Source organism: Apteryx mantelli, chromosome 17, assembly GCF_036417845.1.
Source record: "Apteryx mantelli isolate bAptMan1 chromosome 17, bAptMan1.hap1, whole genome shotgun sequence".
Classification (NCBI taxonomy): Eukaryota; Metazoa; Chordata; class Aves; order Apterygiformes; family Apterygidae; genus Apteryx; species Apteryx mantelli.
Genome location: NC_089994.1, coordinates 6,608,926 through 6,629,036, shown reverse-complemented (window position 1 = coordinate 6,629,036; position 20,111 = coordinate 6,608,926). Strand labels below are relative to the sequence as shown.

Sequence of the window (20,111 nt, the reverse complement as noted above, 5' to 3'; positions counted from 1 at the left end):
TTACCAAAAGCCATGGAGGTAAGCCTGAGCTAGCAAGTCCTGTTATTAAGCTCTGCATGGCATTTGGGTCATGTCCTGGAAGCTTAGCTTATGGGCAGAAAAAGCTTGCAACTATTTACAGTTAATATGTAGATACTAATATAAACGAATTAAAAATCTGGTTTGGTAGTATTTATAGCCAAGTTACAGAGAAGTGAACAAGTACACACATTAGGCAACGGAGAATCAGGAATACACTGGTTACTATTGCTATTTAATGGCTGAGTAATTACAGAGTAAGAACCAAATAATTTATGCGTAAATATTCATAAATTTTATCTTCTTAAGTTCACTAAAGACTACAGGATTATTACACCAAGATCTGTTAAATGTAGTTACTAACCCACAGAAACTCAGGTACATGTTGTCATTTGCCATATTGAACCAGTAACTATTCCAGCAAGGAACTAAAGAGGTACCATACCAAATCAACATCTGGCTTGTGTAGTTGAAGAAAGAAATACAGTCTGGAATATCCTCATTATTTCAGATGTAGATTCCCATTTTATTCTCCTGCAGCTGAGTACAATATTCTGTACCCATAAGTGGGTACAGAAAAACAAAAAACAAACAAACAAAAAAACCCCCCACAACCAACCCAGGATCTGCATAACAGCAAAAATACATTTTATCATGGGTAAATCTGACCTTGAAATAAATCATGAAACAAGAAAAGTTATAAATAAAACATGAGCAAATTTACGGTATGCTTGCAGAAGGGAGCATAGAAAGAAATAAAGATCTTCAGTGGTCAAAAAAATACCCCAAACCATTATAAAAGATGTCTCTAGGTGAAGGTATTAATGTATTACCATGTATTTAAAGACATTTCAGATTGGTTTTCAATTAACTACAAAGACATTAAAATATAGAAGATGCTGCTTCCATTGTGAAATGAGGCAGAATCTCTCCTTTGAAAATGGAGAGAGGTCCTATAATGTTGAGAAACACACATATTTGACTACCTGGATGTCAAAAAAAAACCATATCAAAGAACTAGTTGGAAAATTGTTCTCAAGCTAGGAAAAATGGAGGGCAGCAGTTCCACTTTTAAGAAGTCCTGGAAGACAAGAATATGCAACCACCATTCTTGGAAGCATATAGGAGCCCCTCTCCCATTCTGCCATGCTGTACCTCTCACTTACTCCTATTCCTATTAGATCTTCATGTAGAAATTTCCTTTGGTGGTGTAAAAGTTGAGGGTCGGCACATGCAGGTTTTCAGCTCTTGGTCTACAGCTCTGGAGCTCTGGAGAACTACACAACCAGAGGTGAGATGGGGAAGTTCTTCCAGGGCTGCACAGAGAGAATAGGTTTGTACCGAGGAAGGGCAGAAAAATAAATCTGCAAAATTCCAAGGCTTTGCTTTAAATTCTTCTCCCCAAAGCTTTGAGGAAACTATTACTTAAATTCAGAAGAATAAATCACCTGGAGATTTCTGGGCTCTCCATTTTCTTGCTGTAAGAATGTAAAATAAAAACTTTATGTTCATGTTGCCCATAAAAAGGCAAACTCACTGCTTGCTAAGTGGAGCTCCATTGAGGTCACTGAAGCTGTACCCGGAAATACTGCTGGTTCAAGATTTTCATGTGAAAGCAGAAGCTATATCTCATGATCTAGTGTTTTGCCTTACCGCAATAAAGGTATTTACAGAGCAGTGACATTTTACTAAATAATGGAAACCCATTTTAAGGCTTAGAATTGTTCTAACATTCAGTGACGATGTGTCATTTTGAGTCATAGTGCATGGGATAAGACTGTCATATTTAGACAGATAGCACAAACTAATAAGCAATGAACTATTTCCACTTACAAAATTTCAAACATAAACAAACACATTCTTCCACAAAAAGAAAGGAGGTTGAGACTAAAATGAACAGCCTGGAAAGGCTGAAATGTTGATAGGAATAGCAGGTTTTTCAGTGATTGATGACAGAGAGATAATCATTCATACATCCATACACTTAAATGGATGTCTTTGCCCATGAGTGCTGTCTAATTAATGTGAGCCATCATTCATGTAAAATCAAATTTTTGCTTCTGGAAAAAAAATGCTGCAAACTGCCAGCAATGACAGTGCTAGAAACATGCCAATTACAGTGATTTCTGCCAAGCAGCAAAAGGGCACGGAATACTGGTTTCCAAGCAACTGACATTACGAAGTATTAAACACAATGGAAACTAGTATCAGCAGATAAATGTTCCACCTTTCCAGTTAGTACTTCCTCTCTTACTTGCTTCTTAACTCTACATGGCCTCGCTTACCCCCTCTTACGCACTCCATTAAGTCTTCCAGTAAACTCTATGCATTAAGGAACGCCAGCTCATCAGTATCCCCAAACACTAAGGTGTTTTTTGTCTGGATATATTAGAATAAAATTGTTATAGATTCACAGGTCAGCATAGGCAAGGTCAGCATAACCAAAACTCCCAAATACAGCACATTTCCTGCTATTTAAATTAGTAGCTACCATTTTAATCAGAAAATGTAAGCAGTTAGGTATTAAAAAGTATCCAGAGACAGCTACTTAGCCACCAGTGTAACAGTCAGTGCAACTGTTGCTTCGAGCATCAAGTGTGCATTAGTAGAGCCTGGGCTTTCTGAGGGCAGACTGACTTTTAGAGATCTGCCTTCATGAAACTTGAACCATTTTAAACAAACACCCAGTTTCTAATTTAAAACATAAAAAGCTGCCAGTGGAATACTGTTTAAACTGCCAGCAGTTTGACATTTAGTTTTATTCACCTAGCATAGCATGGTGAAACAGATGCACAGGGGCCATTTTCTTCAAACTATAGGAAACACAATACATCTGCAGAGGTTTAGCGTGCCTTTTTTGCACATGAAGGCTAGCGTGGCTCATAAAATGGCATGGATTCTTTCTCTCTGAGCATGTAGCTCAAAGCTGTGAACTCCTAGACATCACTGACTGAGGATGACAACAACTTGCTGTCTTTACATGGCACATATGCTTAGAGGACCGTCACTGAATGTTCTGCACATGCAGTTCTCCTTTGCCTTTTTTATGCTGACATAGGTAAGGTCAGTTTTCTTCCACTTCTTCCTGGCACTACAAGTCCTAACTCCAAGCTAGCTTATTGGTAGAGTTGGATGACCTAGAAGGCACTTGCAATTTGTGATAATAAAAGTGCTTCAGTCTGTTCAGTTAAAGGAAAATAGACACAATTGTAATCAAATAAACATAATTTTTCCTCTTCAGTTTTCTTTGTCAGAAGAGGGCAAGGGTCGGCTGGCAAAGTACACACATCACCTCTGCTTCCTTTCTGGTGCAGGTCAGTCAGCTTTGTTAGACTACATCTAGAAAGTACTTCCACTTTTCAAAAAGTGGCTCCATTCTGTGAAAAGTAACTACTCAGTCTAAATCCATTCCATTTCCTCCACAACATAAAATGAATCTTCCTCCCAAGTTGAAGGACAACATTAACTTCACACAGGATCAGAATCACCCTCCAAGGTATCTATTTCTATCCAATGACAGAAATCATCTACAGTGACTGAGTTTCTAACTCAGGAAGCTCATGTAAATGTCTCATGTGAGGCGAAACAAATCCAAGCCCATGCACGCAGTCAGGTATTCAAACCCTACATATTCACCAGACCAGTAGTCCTCCAACACAACTTCTCTATCGCTGTGCGCCTCAGTGCATATCCTCAGCCTTGTGCAAGAGAGCAACTGGGATGGAAACGAACAGAATATGAATCAGCGGTTCATACAAGGAAGAGGAATACAGGAAAAGGAGTTTGGCAGCCCAGCCTATTTGTGGAGCTTACCTCTCTTCTCATTTTTTTCTGTATTAAAAAACTGTATTTCTAGCTAGACCTCTTTCTGGCCCTTATATAATCCAGCAGTTTCTATTACTGATACCTTCTCCCATTACCTTTCCTATCTCCTTTTTACATGAAGAAAATATTTTCAGTTAGTCTTATTTGGATCAACGTGCTTATTTTTAAGGACTACTTTCCATGGGGATGTTTAACAACCAGAGAACTTCCAGCACACTTGCATGGCACTCTGCAGAAGTGTCTTATGTGTCTCATGTCTCATGCCAGTGATTTATGGCAACCTGCTTTTATTATGGATTAACAAGTACAAGCCTTCAATTATTTAGTAATCTTTTTGCTTTGTAGGTGTTCTTACATCTCTCTACAAGTTACGAATAGTTATAAAGACTTCTACTTTCTTGGTTCTCATACAATACAACCTCACCCAACTGTGGATTACTTAACATTATTTCTGGATCACATGTACAGATGTCATTGGAACAAAGCAATAAGAAAAGATCTCCCTCAGAGCTGAATGTCATTTCAAAGTGGCCGTGCCTGAGTTTGCATAGTCTTAGTAAAAACAGCATAGAAGATTTCCTACTGCAGAAATGGAAATATAATTCTTAGCTTGAATTAAAGATATCTGAATGCTCAAGGACAAAGGCACTGTCTTTTCTGCCATACTGTACTCTACTCAGTGAGCCTGACGTTGTGAAATACTTAGTTAAGTAAGGGAGGGCTACTTTGGGCCTATACGGGCAATCTTCAATGATAGGGAGATGTATTGATCTATAACGGAACGGGAATGATCATTATCTACACACTTCCCAAATGGTTTTTCTTTTTTTGCTGCACAAAGATAAGCAAATTCCTTCTTACATTTTAATGTGATGTTCAGCTAAAATGATATCTGAGAGTTGACAGGTGTCCCCTTAAAGTGATTTGGTACAACTAATCATCAGGAAAAGCACTGGTAACACTTTCTGCTTAGGATTAGCAACTGACACTTATGAAAGATGAGTAACCTCTGTGCTCTATCATCAGCTTCTTCTGTATCATCATGAGTACTCGAGAAAGTATAAGAGGATATTGATGCAAGGCAGTATGAGGTCATAACTATGAAGTTTATCTTTAATTATGTTTTTAATGCACACAGTAGAATATTAAAGCTTTACAAATGCAGCTAGGTCTGTTCCAGTAACGGCTCTTCAAACATTTCTGTGAATTTTAAAATTCACACTAATGTGCTATGTCTCTGTGATCTTTACTGCTAAAAACTTCCTCTCAGTTTGTGTCATTATAGCCTTTAATACAAACAAGCTGCAAGATCAGAGACACTACTTTCTGTGAATATGTATCAATTAATGTCCAATTAAGACAACTGCTGGGTGTTCCTTTTCAGTCATGAGGAGGAAAGGCAGCAAAAAACAAATCCACAAAGATTATTTGTATTCACTGACTCCCTGTAATATGTATTAGCTTGCTACTCTGCTAGTCTGATTGCTTTAATTGAAATAAAAAGTTGCTATCCTAATGATTTACACTTCAGTTTTCCTCTTTCTTTCTTGTATTTTCCACTCTTTCTTTCTCAAGTAGCTCCTCTTCTATAGTCTGAAATTGTTATTGAGAAGTATTCCTCACGTCTTTTAGTCCAAACCAGCAGTGCAGTTGTTCTCACTTGACATTATCTCTTCCTGAAACTTTGCACTTCAGTATTTGTTTAAAAAGTCTGTTTGTTTGATTTCTGTGCTTTTGTTTTTGTTCTTTTTTCTACCTGCAGGTTTAGTCAAAGTAACATTGTGCAAATACTCACAATGAATGGCTGGCACATTTTCATAGTTAAAAGTCACACCAAGGGAGTTGAGGAATTTCCGTGTTTATATAACATAAAAAAACAGTCAGTTAATGGATACCTTTGATTTCCAGATATTAGGTCTGTTGGATATTTTTCTGCATAATGGGTCAGTTGGCTACTTAGGTTTTAGAAAGTATTAGAGGAGTGAGTCCATATATTTTTAAAAATTTCTTTCCCTGACTTTTCTCAAGCAAATTTCTCTATGGCCATTATAGCTCATATATCATACAAATAAAATAAAATAAAATAAGTAGGATTCATGATTTAATATCCACAGTAAGTAGAAGAAATTATATTAGTTGGGCTGCAGGATCACCACTGGAATTACTTGGTAAAGACAGTGAGGTATTACATGATATATCAGGCAAATTTCATTTGAGCATGTATTCAGACAGCTCCAGAAAATAGAATTAGAGTGACCACTGTCTACACAACAGTAAACACAGGCACATTTCTCAGGAGTGCACAAACAGGCTTTGATTAGGCCCTGGCCTGACCAAATTTCTGTTCCTCAACAGACAAGTGTGTGTAAAAATATCATTTACTGTGCAGTAAATGTAAACATGTATTTACTTGTGCAATAGCAAAAGACTAAATCCCCCCCCACACACTTCATCTTCCTCCTAACTTTCAGCAGTCATGCAAACCTAATGGACTGGAATATTTACTTTCAGGCATTTCAAATAACATGAAGTCAGTTTTGAATGCAACTGTGAATTAATTTTATGGGACCAGAAGAAGTTAGAGGAGGAGGAGGTGCTTTAACAGATAGGTATTTTCTTATTTGTCAGCACTTCGGACTCTGCTTGTGTTATTAAAGCGGAGTTGGGTTCTTTCCATTTTCTGCATTAGCAGTAAAAAGGATTCTGCAAGCCAAATTAGACTTGTAATAACAACTGCACAACATTACTATCCTCTGAGGGTGTGGCACAATTACAACTGATCAGGTCTTAACAGACAATTCTGCTGAAAACATACGTAAAGGAATATAATCTTGTTTGTGCCTTTAGCTGTACTGGCTTCTGGAGGTGAAGAAGGATAGAAGCTGGGTTTTTAATCACTCAGAGAAAAGATACGACACCAAGATCAAATCTATTCACATTATTAAAAATCTGTATTTAAGACCATTTTGTAGATTATGCTGTTAAATATTCAGTGACGGTAAATCTGCATTTATCATAATGTAGTGCAGGAAACTGAGAAATGTCTTCAGTTAAAAGTAAGCTAGGCTAAACACTTCATCTGTCATAGGAAACAACTGCACTTGCTCAGAGGGATGGAATGGATGATCTGAAAAAGTTCTTTCACGGATGCTCGGATTTAGTGGGCTGATTTTAAAAACTGATAAATCAGAGAAACAGAGACACCACTGAAGTCTAGAAGAATACATAAAGCATTTACAGTCCAAGACACCTGAGCTCCAATTGTGGCTGTTCCGGTGATAACTAACCTTACACCCCAAATGTAACCCTCACAACTTACCTATGGGGGTAATAACACTTACCCACCTAGTACCTAGCAGTGCTGTGGAGATGAGTAAGGCAATGCTTGCATGTACACGACTGCTAGGCACTGTAAGATTTATCAAACTAACATTCCTAAAAGCTTGAGAAGTTAATGGTAATAGGATTAAAAATTAAATAATAATAAGAATTTAAATGAAAATAGTAGAAAAAAGAAAGCCCTATACGGAAAAAAGTAATTTTTGCTTTCAGTCACGAAAAGTAATCCTCATTCACACTCAGCCTTCCACGCCAATTTAAAAAGCTATATATTTATGCAGTGAGTTTAGTTCAGACACATTGCCTAGTCTCCAGTCCCAATTTACAATTCACTTGACAGAGGTGCACAGAGGTCAAGCGATTTGCACAAAGTCGCACAAAGATTTAGTTGCTCAGCCAAGACTTAAGATCAACATCTTGATTTCTCTTCTCCCCCTCCCAATTTCTGCCCTCCCCATACAGCATTCTTAACACATTAATGCCATAATACTCAGAAACAGGGAGCAGAAGGAACAATGCTTGGAGGGGCAATCTACATTTTTCCCTTCATTTGCATAGATAAATCATGCCCAGTCTCAGTTTCTATCACTGCAATCTTACACGGAGCTTCTTTAGCCTAGGAAAAAGCTAACTTTAAAAAGCATGGCTTTTCCTGCCACTGAATCCTTCAGATTTAGTCCCTCCCTCAAAATCGAGATAGGGACCCAACATGAGGTGCTCAACACACGGGTTCTGTGATACCAGTCCTGTATCATATGTTACTCATGATAATATCCAAGACATTCTAGTCTTTCATAAAAACAAATTTAATTTCATGGTTTCTATAATTATAGGACCAAAACTGAATCTACTGAATTGAAGAGAACCTCAGTGTTGTGGAAAGTTCAGCTGATCCTAAACAACTCCAGGTTAGTCAAGCTACAAACAAAATACTATAGGTCCTAATGGCATTTCAGAACTATGTTGCCCAGGGAACACCAGTTTGTTTCACAAGCTGAATCCACGCTCCCTTACGTTAACCCATGAACAAAATGACACTTCATTCATTCCAACAGTAAATTGTAATAAAACGAGCAGTCCAACTTTCTTCATCCAAACCTCTGCAGGCTCACTTAGTCTATAAGGAACTAGCAGTCTTTGCAGACAGCACCGGGGAGCACAGCGTAAGGCATGCAACACAGAACAGGACAGTTGGGACTTCCCTCCACATCTTCCCTCCAGAATAATTCTCCTAAACTAGCCTTCCTTGCTTTTAGCAGAGAGCTGCTGTAGCAACTGTACTTCAGTGTTTGCTCTTCAAAACTTCAGGGATAGAAATCCAAATATCTTTTTAATAGATTCAGGTCTTCTTGGAATGATTCAGAAAACAGTTTCTCCAGCCTTACTCTATTCAGATATACTTTCAATGAACTTAATCAAAGCATAAAATTGTCAGCTCTAATGAACTTATACACAAAATACACGTAACATTGGAAATGTATTACACACTTCCCAACTCTGTCCTTGACACATTTCTCATACCAGTTTTAAATGCAGCAATATTAAGGATGGAATGTGAGGTTGCTCTTCTTGCTAAAACAATCTCCTAAGCTTTTAAAAATCAAGCCATTTAGTACCAATGGTGATGGTAATTTTTGCCCTACAGAATACCTCCAAGTATTTTTTGTCCTACACATTCAAAAGTAAAGCATGCAAAGCAACTGAAAGCAACTTCCAAGTAGCTGCAATTTGTATTTCAAGAAATAAACCGACCTTTGGCAGGTTATCATCAAAGGAACTTAATTTGACCTCAAAGTGACAATCCCACTCAAACTTAGCAAGGAACAGTGAATGTAGACAGTCAGTCTAACATTGCTAACAGGGCATTTATGGCCAAAACAAGTCATTCTTTACTATAAAACAGCTTATCCAGCCTTCATAGCACATAGCATTTGTTATTTTGTTTATGATTTATTATGTATTTTGTTGTCAAGTTTATAAAGCAAAAATTCACTAGAAGTGAATTAACAAAATAAGTGAATAAACAAAACAATTGGGGGCAGCGAAGGACAAAAAAGGGAAGAAGAATGTGAGATATAATGTTATCAAGAGCAAATAGTAAAGAACTTAGAAATTGTTCTGATGTAAAAATATGTGAATATTTGAAAGCACTACATTATTGTGAAATATAAAGTTCTGATTCCTCAGCAGTAATATGTGCAAAGAAGTTACTTTTCTCTAGTAAACTTGGTTCTAACTTCCCTGATTTTTGTGCAATTACAATCTCAGCCTAATAAAACAAGAGCATAATTCTTGTTTTTAACATATATTATGCTGATACAACATCACGCATTCTCTTAACTGCCAAATTTGCTAGATTTAACCTAAGAAATTATTAGCATGCCAGCATCTTCCTGAGACCCAAGTTGGAATATTCCAAGTAAGTCCATGAATGTATTTCTGTAACAGCATTATGATATTTTCACTATGATCTTTCATCACATTAATGATATGTCCTAACATTGCTTGTTTTTGACTACTTTGGTCACCAGATCTCAGCACGATATTGATTCGTGCAAATGACCACAGAGAGGTTAGCAAGCATTTTTATGAAGAACGCTAAAACAATATAGTATTGATGGACAGACAGGGCTATCAAACAATCATTCCTCATCCAGCAATGACAACATTTTGACTATTCATAAATTATATAAAGGAAAAAATATAAACCGTCTTTTCTAAGCTGTTAGCAGAGTTACTTATTTTGCCTGTAATCCAACTGCTGCTATTGCAGAACCAAAGATTCCTCTTTTCTTCTCTTTAGCTACGACTGGTTGGCTTCCGTGAGCTCCAGATTCCCTTACCTTGAGTGAGCAAGAGCTTTACTAATAGTCCTCAGTTCCTTTCCTGTCTGTCTAAGTGGGGTGAGCATCTTCACTGATTGCCGTGGACGAGACTGAAAATGATCAAATTGAAAATAAATGGTATGATAATAAGAAGAGCTTAGCGTAAGAGAGGATATGTGCAATCTCAAGCGTTTGGTTTCAATCACTAAACGTCTTCTGAAACGGTCATTGTCTGGGATGGCATTGTGCCATTTCATAAGCATGTTAACAAACCTCATATGATACAGCTGTGAGTGCTCGTATGGGTGCATATGTTCCAACAGGTTTTTCTCAGCATTGGCTGATTTCCAAGTTGGACAGAGGTCTTACTGGCAATTAAGTACCTGTGAGATTCATTAAATTATGTAGCAGGAAGAAGAGAGTGTTCAACTGCCTGGACTTATGGAATGGCTGCTGTGAGAGCTTATGCTCTGAGAGAAAAATCTTTCTCTGAGAGAGAAATCTTTTAAAGTTCCAACCGAGGAAAAAATTCAATCAGAATTCACACCTCCAACTCTAAACAACAAGGAGATACACATTTGTAAAAAACAAAACAATACAAAAAGCTCCACAAACTTAGCTGTTCTTTGAGCACAGAATGTAATGGTTTCATTTCCTTTTTTCTTTTTTCTTTTTTTTAAAGAAGAGTGTACAAAACCAGGTCAGCAATTTTACATAAGGCAGTTATAGTTATCTACTTAGTACATTGTTCAAAATGACTGCAAAACTTTCTCTTCTGAGAAGCTATGCAACTGAAATATATAGGAGACGAAAGATAGTCGGTGTTGAACTAGGCCTGGCTTAGAAGTTCCCTTGGGGATTCCAGAAAATAGCTGCATCAGGTTCATGGAATTATGCTTGCATGCTGTGCATGTGCAGTAGTTTTGCATGTGTTAGTTAAGCTAGTAAAATATGTAGCTGAGGCGGTGCTCAATGTGCAAAAAATGCTTGGCTAAATTGCCATCCACTGAGAAACCTAATGCTGGTCTGCAGAGGCTGAAGCACAGCCTAAGGGGCAGTCCTGTGCTTCTCATGAGGCGACCTAAGACGTACAGAAAAATAACTCTCTGACAAAGGAAATAAAGCAGATCCCTTATTTTACACCTTGGAAAGTGTGTAATAGGTTACTCCCTTTTTTGCAGATCTCAGTGGGAGCTGTAGAAGAAATGTTCACCTACTCAAAGAGGTTGTAATTCTTATTTCAGTATTTTCTTCGCATTTGAGTGCATCATTTTTGTTTGCTGAGACAACAGGTGCTCTGTACGGACAACAGCTTCTATAACATGAGTGAGCTGCAAATTTCAGCCTTTCTTAGTGTGTTTACAAATTTGAGAGAATTTCATTCTGGACTCTTGGATAGACTGATCTCATATTGAAACAAAGGCGTCAGCTGCTGGTTAAAAATATATATGGAAAGGGCAAACAAAAGAAAAGACTTCTTACTAATTAGATGTGTATATATAAATAATAACTGTAAATGAGAACTTAGAAGAATAAGTGAATGCGTTGGTGGAATGCTTCTGGTATTCAAGCCAGTGCTTCTGCCAGTAAAACAGCTGGCACAGCTGTATCTTTTAGCTGGACTTCCACAGCATATGTCTGGCTTTTTGACTTCACTAGCTTTCAAGAAATCTGAAATACTGTACCCATTGATTTAATTTGGATAAAAAAGGAAATGAAACAACATGTTATGATAGATAACATATTACTGGATGCTACAGCTATGCTAACACTTATACAATCTAACATCCAGGAAGGGAGAAGGAAGGGAGAAGGAAGGGAGAAGGAAGGGAGAAGGAAGGGAGAAGGAAGGGAGAAGGAAGGGAGAAGGGAAATGGAAAAGCATTAGCTGTCACAGTTTTCATATAGTTGCAAATGTACCATCCTTTATCTTTTGTTTACACTTTGTTTTTATCTTTTATCACAAAATTATGACCAAATCACTTCCCGGCACCCAGTTTTATTCTAAAGAGAAAACAGATAGGGCAGATTTCAAATACGCAAACAATGAAGATAGAGGATGAAAAATAAAATCTTTTTGCTAGATTGTCAAATAAAATCCAAGCAAATTGTTAAATACAAGCAGAGAAAGTAAAATGTATTTTACTATAGCCAGCGTAACAACATTACCAGGTTTTCTTTGTATTTATGATGCTTGAATTGCTTTGGGATAGATAGCCATAGACTATACCGTAACTCTGCATTGGTGTTTGACGGGACTAAGTACCCATCAAACAGAACATACACTCGGGTGATCCTGGACGAATTAGAATAGACTCACACCAATATCTGTTCCAGAAAGAGACACTTGAGTAAAATATCTCCAAGCCCTTCACTATTTAAAACAGCAGATTAAAGTCACTCCAGTTAAAGGCTGAAAAAAACATTTATAGGCTAGATCTTCAACAACTGTTAATTTGTGCAGCTCTACATAACGCCCAAAGGAACACGCCTTCTGAGCTTCAGGTTTTTGAGACCTAAGGATGTGCAACGTTGACCTACGTATTTAAAAAAGTATGAATTTTCAAAATAAGAAGTTGTTTTGAATATATTAGTTATTTCTATGCTAAACTGTAATATAATTTAAAAGTCTGTCTTCTAAATCAACACATGGAATAACTAACACAGCTAAATAGAACATAATCTTACACTCTTCAGCCAGTTTTCTGCTAAATTCAGTAGGAGTTTTACTAGGTAAAACCTACAGAATGTTCACCAAACGGCAAAAAGGCTGGTTCCTTATTTACAGTAAGGCTTTAAACCTTGAATTCAGCAAACATATGTATATGAACAATTAAAACACGATGGTTGTCTGTCAGCCCTGGTTGTGGGCTTCTTTAAACCCATCCTGAAGCAAAACTCTATCAGTAATAGAACAATATGGTCTCACCTTTGGATTCAAAAAGTAGTTTTTAGTAGTAACTTTATCCACTTCTTTTGGTGGTCCTTCTTGCACATCTTTTTTCACTGGTTCCTAGAAAATGAACAAAAACATGTAACCATACAGGTAATTGCTCCTAGTTACCTGTATAGGGGCAGGCCATCATTTTCAGAATTAAATGGTGCAAACAAATTTTCCTACAGAGATACAACCTAAAGCAAAAATAATGCCTAATCTTATGTAGAAGCACTTAAAATGTCACTGAGTAACTCTGGCATACAAATACACTCTCATATGAAGCATGTATGGACAAACCACTGTGCAAAATGTATATATACTTTCTAAATTACTATGCTCGAATACTTTAAAAATATATAGCTTTTCTCTTGGAAGACTGTTGGATAGACTACTGTGTCTAACATAAAAAGAAAATCCAATTTCCAAAACCAGGAATAGGAAATTACTTACCTGTAATTGTTCTTCCCTGAAGATATACATTGTGATAGATCACTATTCTTGGGTCTGTGCTTTCACTCACAAGGAAGGCACAGACTCAGGAAAGCCCTGAAGTCAAACACAAGCACACTTTTAGTCTTCCTCCAACCAGCAGTTTGTTCAAGTGGAAGGAAGGCATATTCCCTCCTCTACAAAAAAATTATATGGGTAGACTAACAAAAGACTTCAGACCACTTAGCTGTATATGGTGCTCAGACTAGGAGAGTATAAAAATAGTAATTCCTTCCTGCGCTACTTTTAAATCAAAGAGCTCCTTTATTCACTCTAAGCAAAGCAAAGCTCAGCCAGACGCCCTAGCTAGCCACATCCATATAGCTAACGCAGAGCTGATGTATCACAAAGGCCAGAAGACTCTGCACAACAGAATCAGAGCCGTGGACAAAGTACTTACTACACTGTACAGCTTTAGCACAACAAATTAATGCCTGGTGTTAAAAAAGTGTTACTTAAGTGCAGAGCATTTTGCTTGTTGGAATCTTGACTTGACAAGGCAGACAATTCTTTCCAAACTTATATTCCTATGTAATTATTTCAGCAGGATAAAGACCAAAAGTATGAGGAGCAATATCCTCACCCACTGGAAAACTGCAAACACCAATGTTCTAATGCAATAACTAAGACTGCCCACAACAAACAGAAAATTAAAACATGAAATAGAGAAATTGTACTAAGGGCAAAGTAGCTGGAACGGAAAGAAGATTTTCTACAGATATGGTGTAAGGATGAACTAATGTCAAAGACAAGAGTCCGAAGGTTCTGCTATTTCTTGCAGCTGGGATGCAGTTGACCAAGCCTGGACAGCAGCAGAGACAGATGGCAATCTGGGACTAGTCTGGAGTTCAAGACTTACACAGGGCTATCAATGTACCTGAAAGCCTGCCTCAGCGACTGAGAAAAACTCATTCACACACTGAATGAGAGAGGAATTAATTTTTACAGCACGACTGGGCACCCGTATTTCACCTACAGGAAATGCTTATCAGATGAGATTACTGGAGATGAGTATGCACTCAGTATGGAGAGTCTATTACAATGAGTTTTTGGGAAAATTAAATTTAAGTATTTGTCATTAAATAAAAACACATAACTACTAACTTCTATAACTAGTAACTAAATATACATGCCTGTATATTGATGCACACAAATGATCACCCAGAACGTAAATAACACTAAATGACAAATAACTATTTGTTTCCTCTGGTTTACCCTTCTAAACTACAAAGTATTCTTGAAGGCAAAAAAGGTGCCAGATGGAGAGAACAACAGACCTTCTAGATGAGAAAAACCTTCAGAAAAGCTGGTTCAGAAGTAGTTTGATTTTAAAATGGGTCTTCTTATAGTGTAAATCCACGAAGTTTTCATATCCCCCCCTATATTTTTTATTTTGGACAATATTTAATTGGTATTAGTGCACACATTGTACACTGAACTGAGTACTCTGAAAATATAACTCAAAGAAATTCTAAATGTTTTTGATGGCCTTCAATCCTCTCTCCCCCGTCTCCTTTCTCCTTTTCTGTTACTAGTTCCGTATGCAATTTGTAATGCTAATCACCACAGTATCTGACCGTCATCCCACAGTGCAATAAACTACAAAACCAACAGATGTAAGGTTGTGTTGGTTTCCTCACCTTCTTTGCCAGGGAAATAGCATGCAGTAGAGTGACGGTGGTGGGATTTTATTTTTTTTAAATTGCACACATTTTTATGCCCCTATGTAAAGAGAAAGCTGGAAGGAATGATTTGGACTTGGTGCAGAAGCATCTTCCACTCCAGGAACAGCAGAATTTCTACTCAGCTTTGCTCATGACACTATTTTTCATTATCCAGTGGAAGTAGGAGTATGTTGACAAGGCCAGGTACCACTGCTTTTACAATGGTGATACCTTGAATGACACTATTCTAATCAATTAGGAGTTTCACAGAGTAATATACTACTCCAGAGAAGGAAGAGTGTTGGAACGTAGCCTCAAGGTTTCAATGGCTTGTAACTATGAGCACCAGTACAGGCTCTGGAGCCACGTAGTCATCTTCATTGCAGGAGTGTTCAATGCTGCAGAGCACTGTGAGAAACGGTTTCTCAACATAACTTCTTTCAGAGATTTCTGGGTTTGTTGAAAGAAAATAAATTTGTGACCAACCTTTTGCAAGGTGCGACGTTATCCTACTGCTGGCCAGCCGGTTCTTCTAATTCATGAGGAACGAAGAAAGAAAAGAGCCATGAACCTACCTAACCTTAGTACAGTTGCTCAGGGAGAGAGAGATATCACATACGTCACCTCCTCCATCCATGCACTGATAATGTGATTCAATCAGGCTTATCACTGAAAACAGAAGGGAATAGCTTCCATTTATACAACATTATCTTTTATTACAATGTTGTATATTGAAAAGGTGCACTCTGAGCTCAAAACGGTATCTGTACAAAATTATGTAACATTAGTATTCTAACTTTTTAATTTGCAGTGTAGATATAAAGAAACTAAGAGAAAACAAAAATGGTATGTGTAATCTTTAAACTCAATGTATTATTGAGATGATCTGAACAATCTCTGTGCAGAAGTCATGAATGGGCTTTGGGTTTGGGGGGGTTTAGTGTTTCTGATTTAAGGAGATTTTCATCATAGTTCATCTGATTTGCTTTTAAACTATCAAAAGTTTGGTTTCAGTGATCATTTCCTGGTTTTAGTACAGAGAAGTAACAGAATATTGTTCAATTCCATATGTATGAAACAACAATAATTAAAAAAATATAAACAATCATAAAGCAATATACGAAACACGTCCCAGAATGAGCTTACCTGAGGAAATGACCCAATATTTTTCCATGAAAATGATTAAGGTCATTTTTCTTCAGATCAGATACAGCAGCTACAGGTAAAATGAACTACAGAAATGCTGCAGTAGGTGGAGCTCGATGCCATCGGATTGTCTATGGTTCTGCTCCTGCAGACCTGGAGGTGACCCCTTTTGGGCTATCACAGGTCGCTAGAGGCAAACACAAAGCTCCGGCATTCTTGCCGACTGGCTCAGGCAGCTTTTTATATATCTTCTTCATCTTTGAAAGAAAGGTCCTTGAAGTATTTTTGGATGAACAATTCCTCTGACTAGCTTGTTTCAAACCACTAGCAAACCACTGACAGCAGATACACTAGATCTTACCCTAAAAATTCCCAAATATTTCCACCTTCTCTTCCAAATAATTCTGGAGATTAAGAATTGTTCAACTCTGACAGATCCTTCCTTCTATTAAATTATCTGTCCATTTTATGCAGCTGTCATCTTTCCTGTCATCTTTGCTGACGTCATTTTGTAAGTCTGGAGAATTTCCAACTTTCCTCTCCAAATCTTATTGTGGAAATAGCATGAGTTGATGATGTGTACTCCTAAGGCTGTACATTTTACAGATGGAGAGTAGAGATACAATAAGCTTGCCTTTAGGTTGTACATTTTTAAAATTTTTGTTTAAGATTGTGAAAGAAGCTGTTTCCTTGGCAATTCCTGACATTTTTTTGTTTCCGATATGTCATTTGACTTCCATGTTACTGTCAAAGACAGCTGATTGACATGCTTATTGCACTCTTCTTCCTTCTAACACATCACTTCAATAGGAGCATTATGATTACAGTTGCAAAGTATGAACGTATTTTGATTAAAATAAATCAGCACAATCTCATCACAAAACACCCATTTAGTCATCCAAAGGCAAGATGAAATATATTTTTAATTATACAAATAAGTTTAGAAAGCTCTTGTGGAACACTGCATATAGAGATGACTTCTGCTGTTCTCCAGATGGAACTCTAAATGTTGATTTTACAGGCAGTATTCTAACTGAGAACTCAAGCCTTTTTTTTTTTCCTTTTTCTTTTTTTTACTGCTGCTGCTTAATACTGACCCTTTCTGCCCTTTCGCTAGAATGTGGAAACTTGGAACAGACACACCAGGACTAAAAGAGAATTTTCAGTTAAACACAGACTCCTAGGCAAAGGACTTCACTAAGAATATTCTGTACAAAACTAAGATTGTGCTAAGTGTAATACTATTTTAGTCCTCTGGCTTAAAAAAAAAACACAATCAAATCTGCACATATAAATATACATAAGCATCAAAGGCGAGACACCTGATTTGTTAAGGTTGTGCTGTATCATATCAGTAATGCAAAGCACTTTGCAGTCGAGAATCTCTGTTGCCAAGGGGAGCACTTGATACTACAGAGCTACTGCAGCAGCTTCCATTCCTTGGTCTCTGGTCGGATGAGGTTCTGATGTGGACGGGAAGGATATTCATCCCATTATGTTACCCTAGGTAGTTTTAATGAGGGAGGGAGCTACAGTCCTGTTAGGTCTCTCTCTGCCCTCCAGTGAACACATTACTGTCAATACAGATTTATCAGTGAAATTGGAGGAGGCAGCTGAAAAGTGAGAGAAAGGTTGTCTGCTGGTGAAGACACGAGAATAAAATTTGGAATAAGTAGATACAATTTCACCTCTGTCAGATTTCCTCTGACACCCTAAATAAAACATTTAGCACCTTATCCCAGCTAGCAGGAGTCTTTTACTGACTGTAGTACATTTTGGTACACACATCTCAGCTCATTGTGCCTCTACTCCCCATCTGCAAAATGAGAAAAATAATACTTCTTGTTCATTAACACTTATGAAGCATTCAGACATTATAGTGATGGAAAGCACATGTACAGAAAGACTGTTATTTTCATAGCTGAAACAAGCTCAAACAGCCTGGTATTGTTTATTCCATCCGTTTCCCTCAGTTTATTGTATTCCTTTGGGGAAACCCTCTTTTTATTTCCTTGTCTCCAAGTAATATTGGCCTTCTTCTGATAAGTTTTGTCAAATAATTAATCACCGAGTCACATTAATCTTGCTTGTAATGCCATTGTTGTCAGTGCATTTACTCCACAGTTACTTTTAACCCCTTAAGCAACTACATTATTTGAACTGCCATCTTTATAGTCTCTATAGAGTCTCTCCATTATAAGGGGATCTGAAAAATGCTCATATTTGAAATGTGTCCTTAGCAATCAGCACAAACAAACAAGCAAAAAAACCTATCGCTTCTATATGACATCTCTCTTCATGCCTCTTACGCTTTTGGCTTTTGTCTGCTTCATTTACACGGTCTCTGGGCAACATGCCAGTAGTTTTAGCTTTATGCAGCACTCCCAAAGTCTTTTACTCACATTTTTGGTTGCATACTGGCAATGAAAATATTCTTCAACCTTAGCTAATGTTTTCTAGATTTTTCCCACTATTGAAGTTAAAATTACAAGTGTTCTCCCCTAAACTGCTTCCGCTGTTTCTAGAAAAAAAGGCATTTTAGATTGCCAACAATCCACCTTATTAGAAACGAATGTAATCTGTATTTAACTGAAAAAAAGAAAACCTTCTTGCACCACAATAGTGCCCATTTCCTTCTTGCATTTATTAAAGTAAGAATAGATTACAAAAGTGCTGAAAAGACACACTTAGAGGCGCAAAGGACATTCAGAAAGCAGAAAAATTTATAAACACCTATAAAGAGAATTAGTTGCTTATTTCTGCTAGTCTTACACAAGATTTCTCATTGGAATGCTATGCTAAAAACATGAAAGTTCATGAACCAAGGCAGGAGTTCCTAATAAAATTAACAGATCAATATCTTCTACAGCACAGAGTCTCTATTCAATCCAAAAACAACAAACAAAAAACGAACATGCTATTCTGTTTTATTTCACAGTGAGAACAAAGTCAATTTTAGAAGGAGTTGGGGGAAGACACAGCTGGAGAGCAGAGTCACCAGCCGCAGGAAATTCAAGGAAATGTAATTGAGAACGAATTATCTCTTTAATTACTTTTGACCAAATCAATAAAAACCATGGAATAAAAAGCATGACCACCACCACCTGGTAGAGGACAAAGAACACCAAAGTTGAAAATTACCACAAAAATAAAACACAGCCGTGTTAGGAACAATAAAAGGCCTTTTCTCTTGCAAAAAAATAGAGGGTGAGGGATATTAGTTCAATAAACAAGCAGTGCATGCAAAAGTCAATGGCTGTTTCTGGCCACTGCTCAGGGTTCTCAGTTGTGAAGACTGTTAACTCTTTGCTATGCTGTTTGAATTTCAAACACAAAGGGAATACTGCTTGTCCAGCCACTACACCGGGATTAGGAAAAAAAACAAAAAAACAACAACTCCAAAACACAAGACTCCTTGTTTCCTTCTAAACTTTGATGGTTTTCCGCACGCTTGCTTTTATTTACTCCACACCAAAGTAGGAATTACTTACTGTGTAAATTTGCTAAGGCACAGCACTGACTTGTATTACTAAAACAGAGCAAGAATCTACCTCTCCTTTGGCTACATTCCCAGATTCAAGTAGTAATAATCACTCCTGGAGGTCACAGATGTGTAGATAAGCATGGCTGGCTCTGGGCATGACTGATGAGACACAGTCTTCTGGCTAGTCAGAGACGGAGGGACTACAGGGCTATGTTGGCACCCAGCAGTTAATGAAGACTCCAATGCCCATCTTTGATACTTACACGGTCCCCCTTGCTATAGCAGTTTACCACCTTTAACATACTAATCGTCACAATATTCTTGTCAAGTAGGAGTGTGTTATTATCCTCTTTGCATACATGAAGAATGAAGGCTCAACAAGA

At 37.5% G+C, this 20,111-nt stretch overlaps 1 protein-coding gene across 1 annotated transcript in view; it reads right to left on the bottom strand.

Moving 5' to 3' along the window:
- CCDC60 (coiled-coil domain containing 60) overlaps positions 1-20,111 on the bottom strand; it is a 66,164-nt gene that overhangs the window by 27,041 nt on the left and 19,012 nt on the right. Inside the window, 2 exon segments of the mRNA XM_013944820.2 lie at positions 10,026-10,117; positions 12,937-13,020. Of these exon segments, the coding sequence (XP_013800274.2) occupies positions 10,026-10,117; positions 12,937-13,020 (176 nt within the window).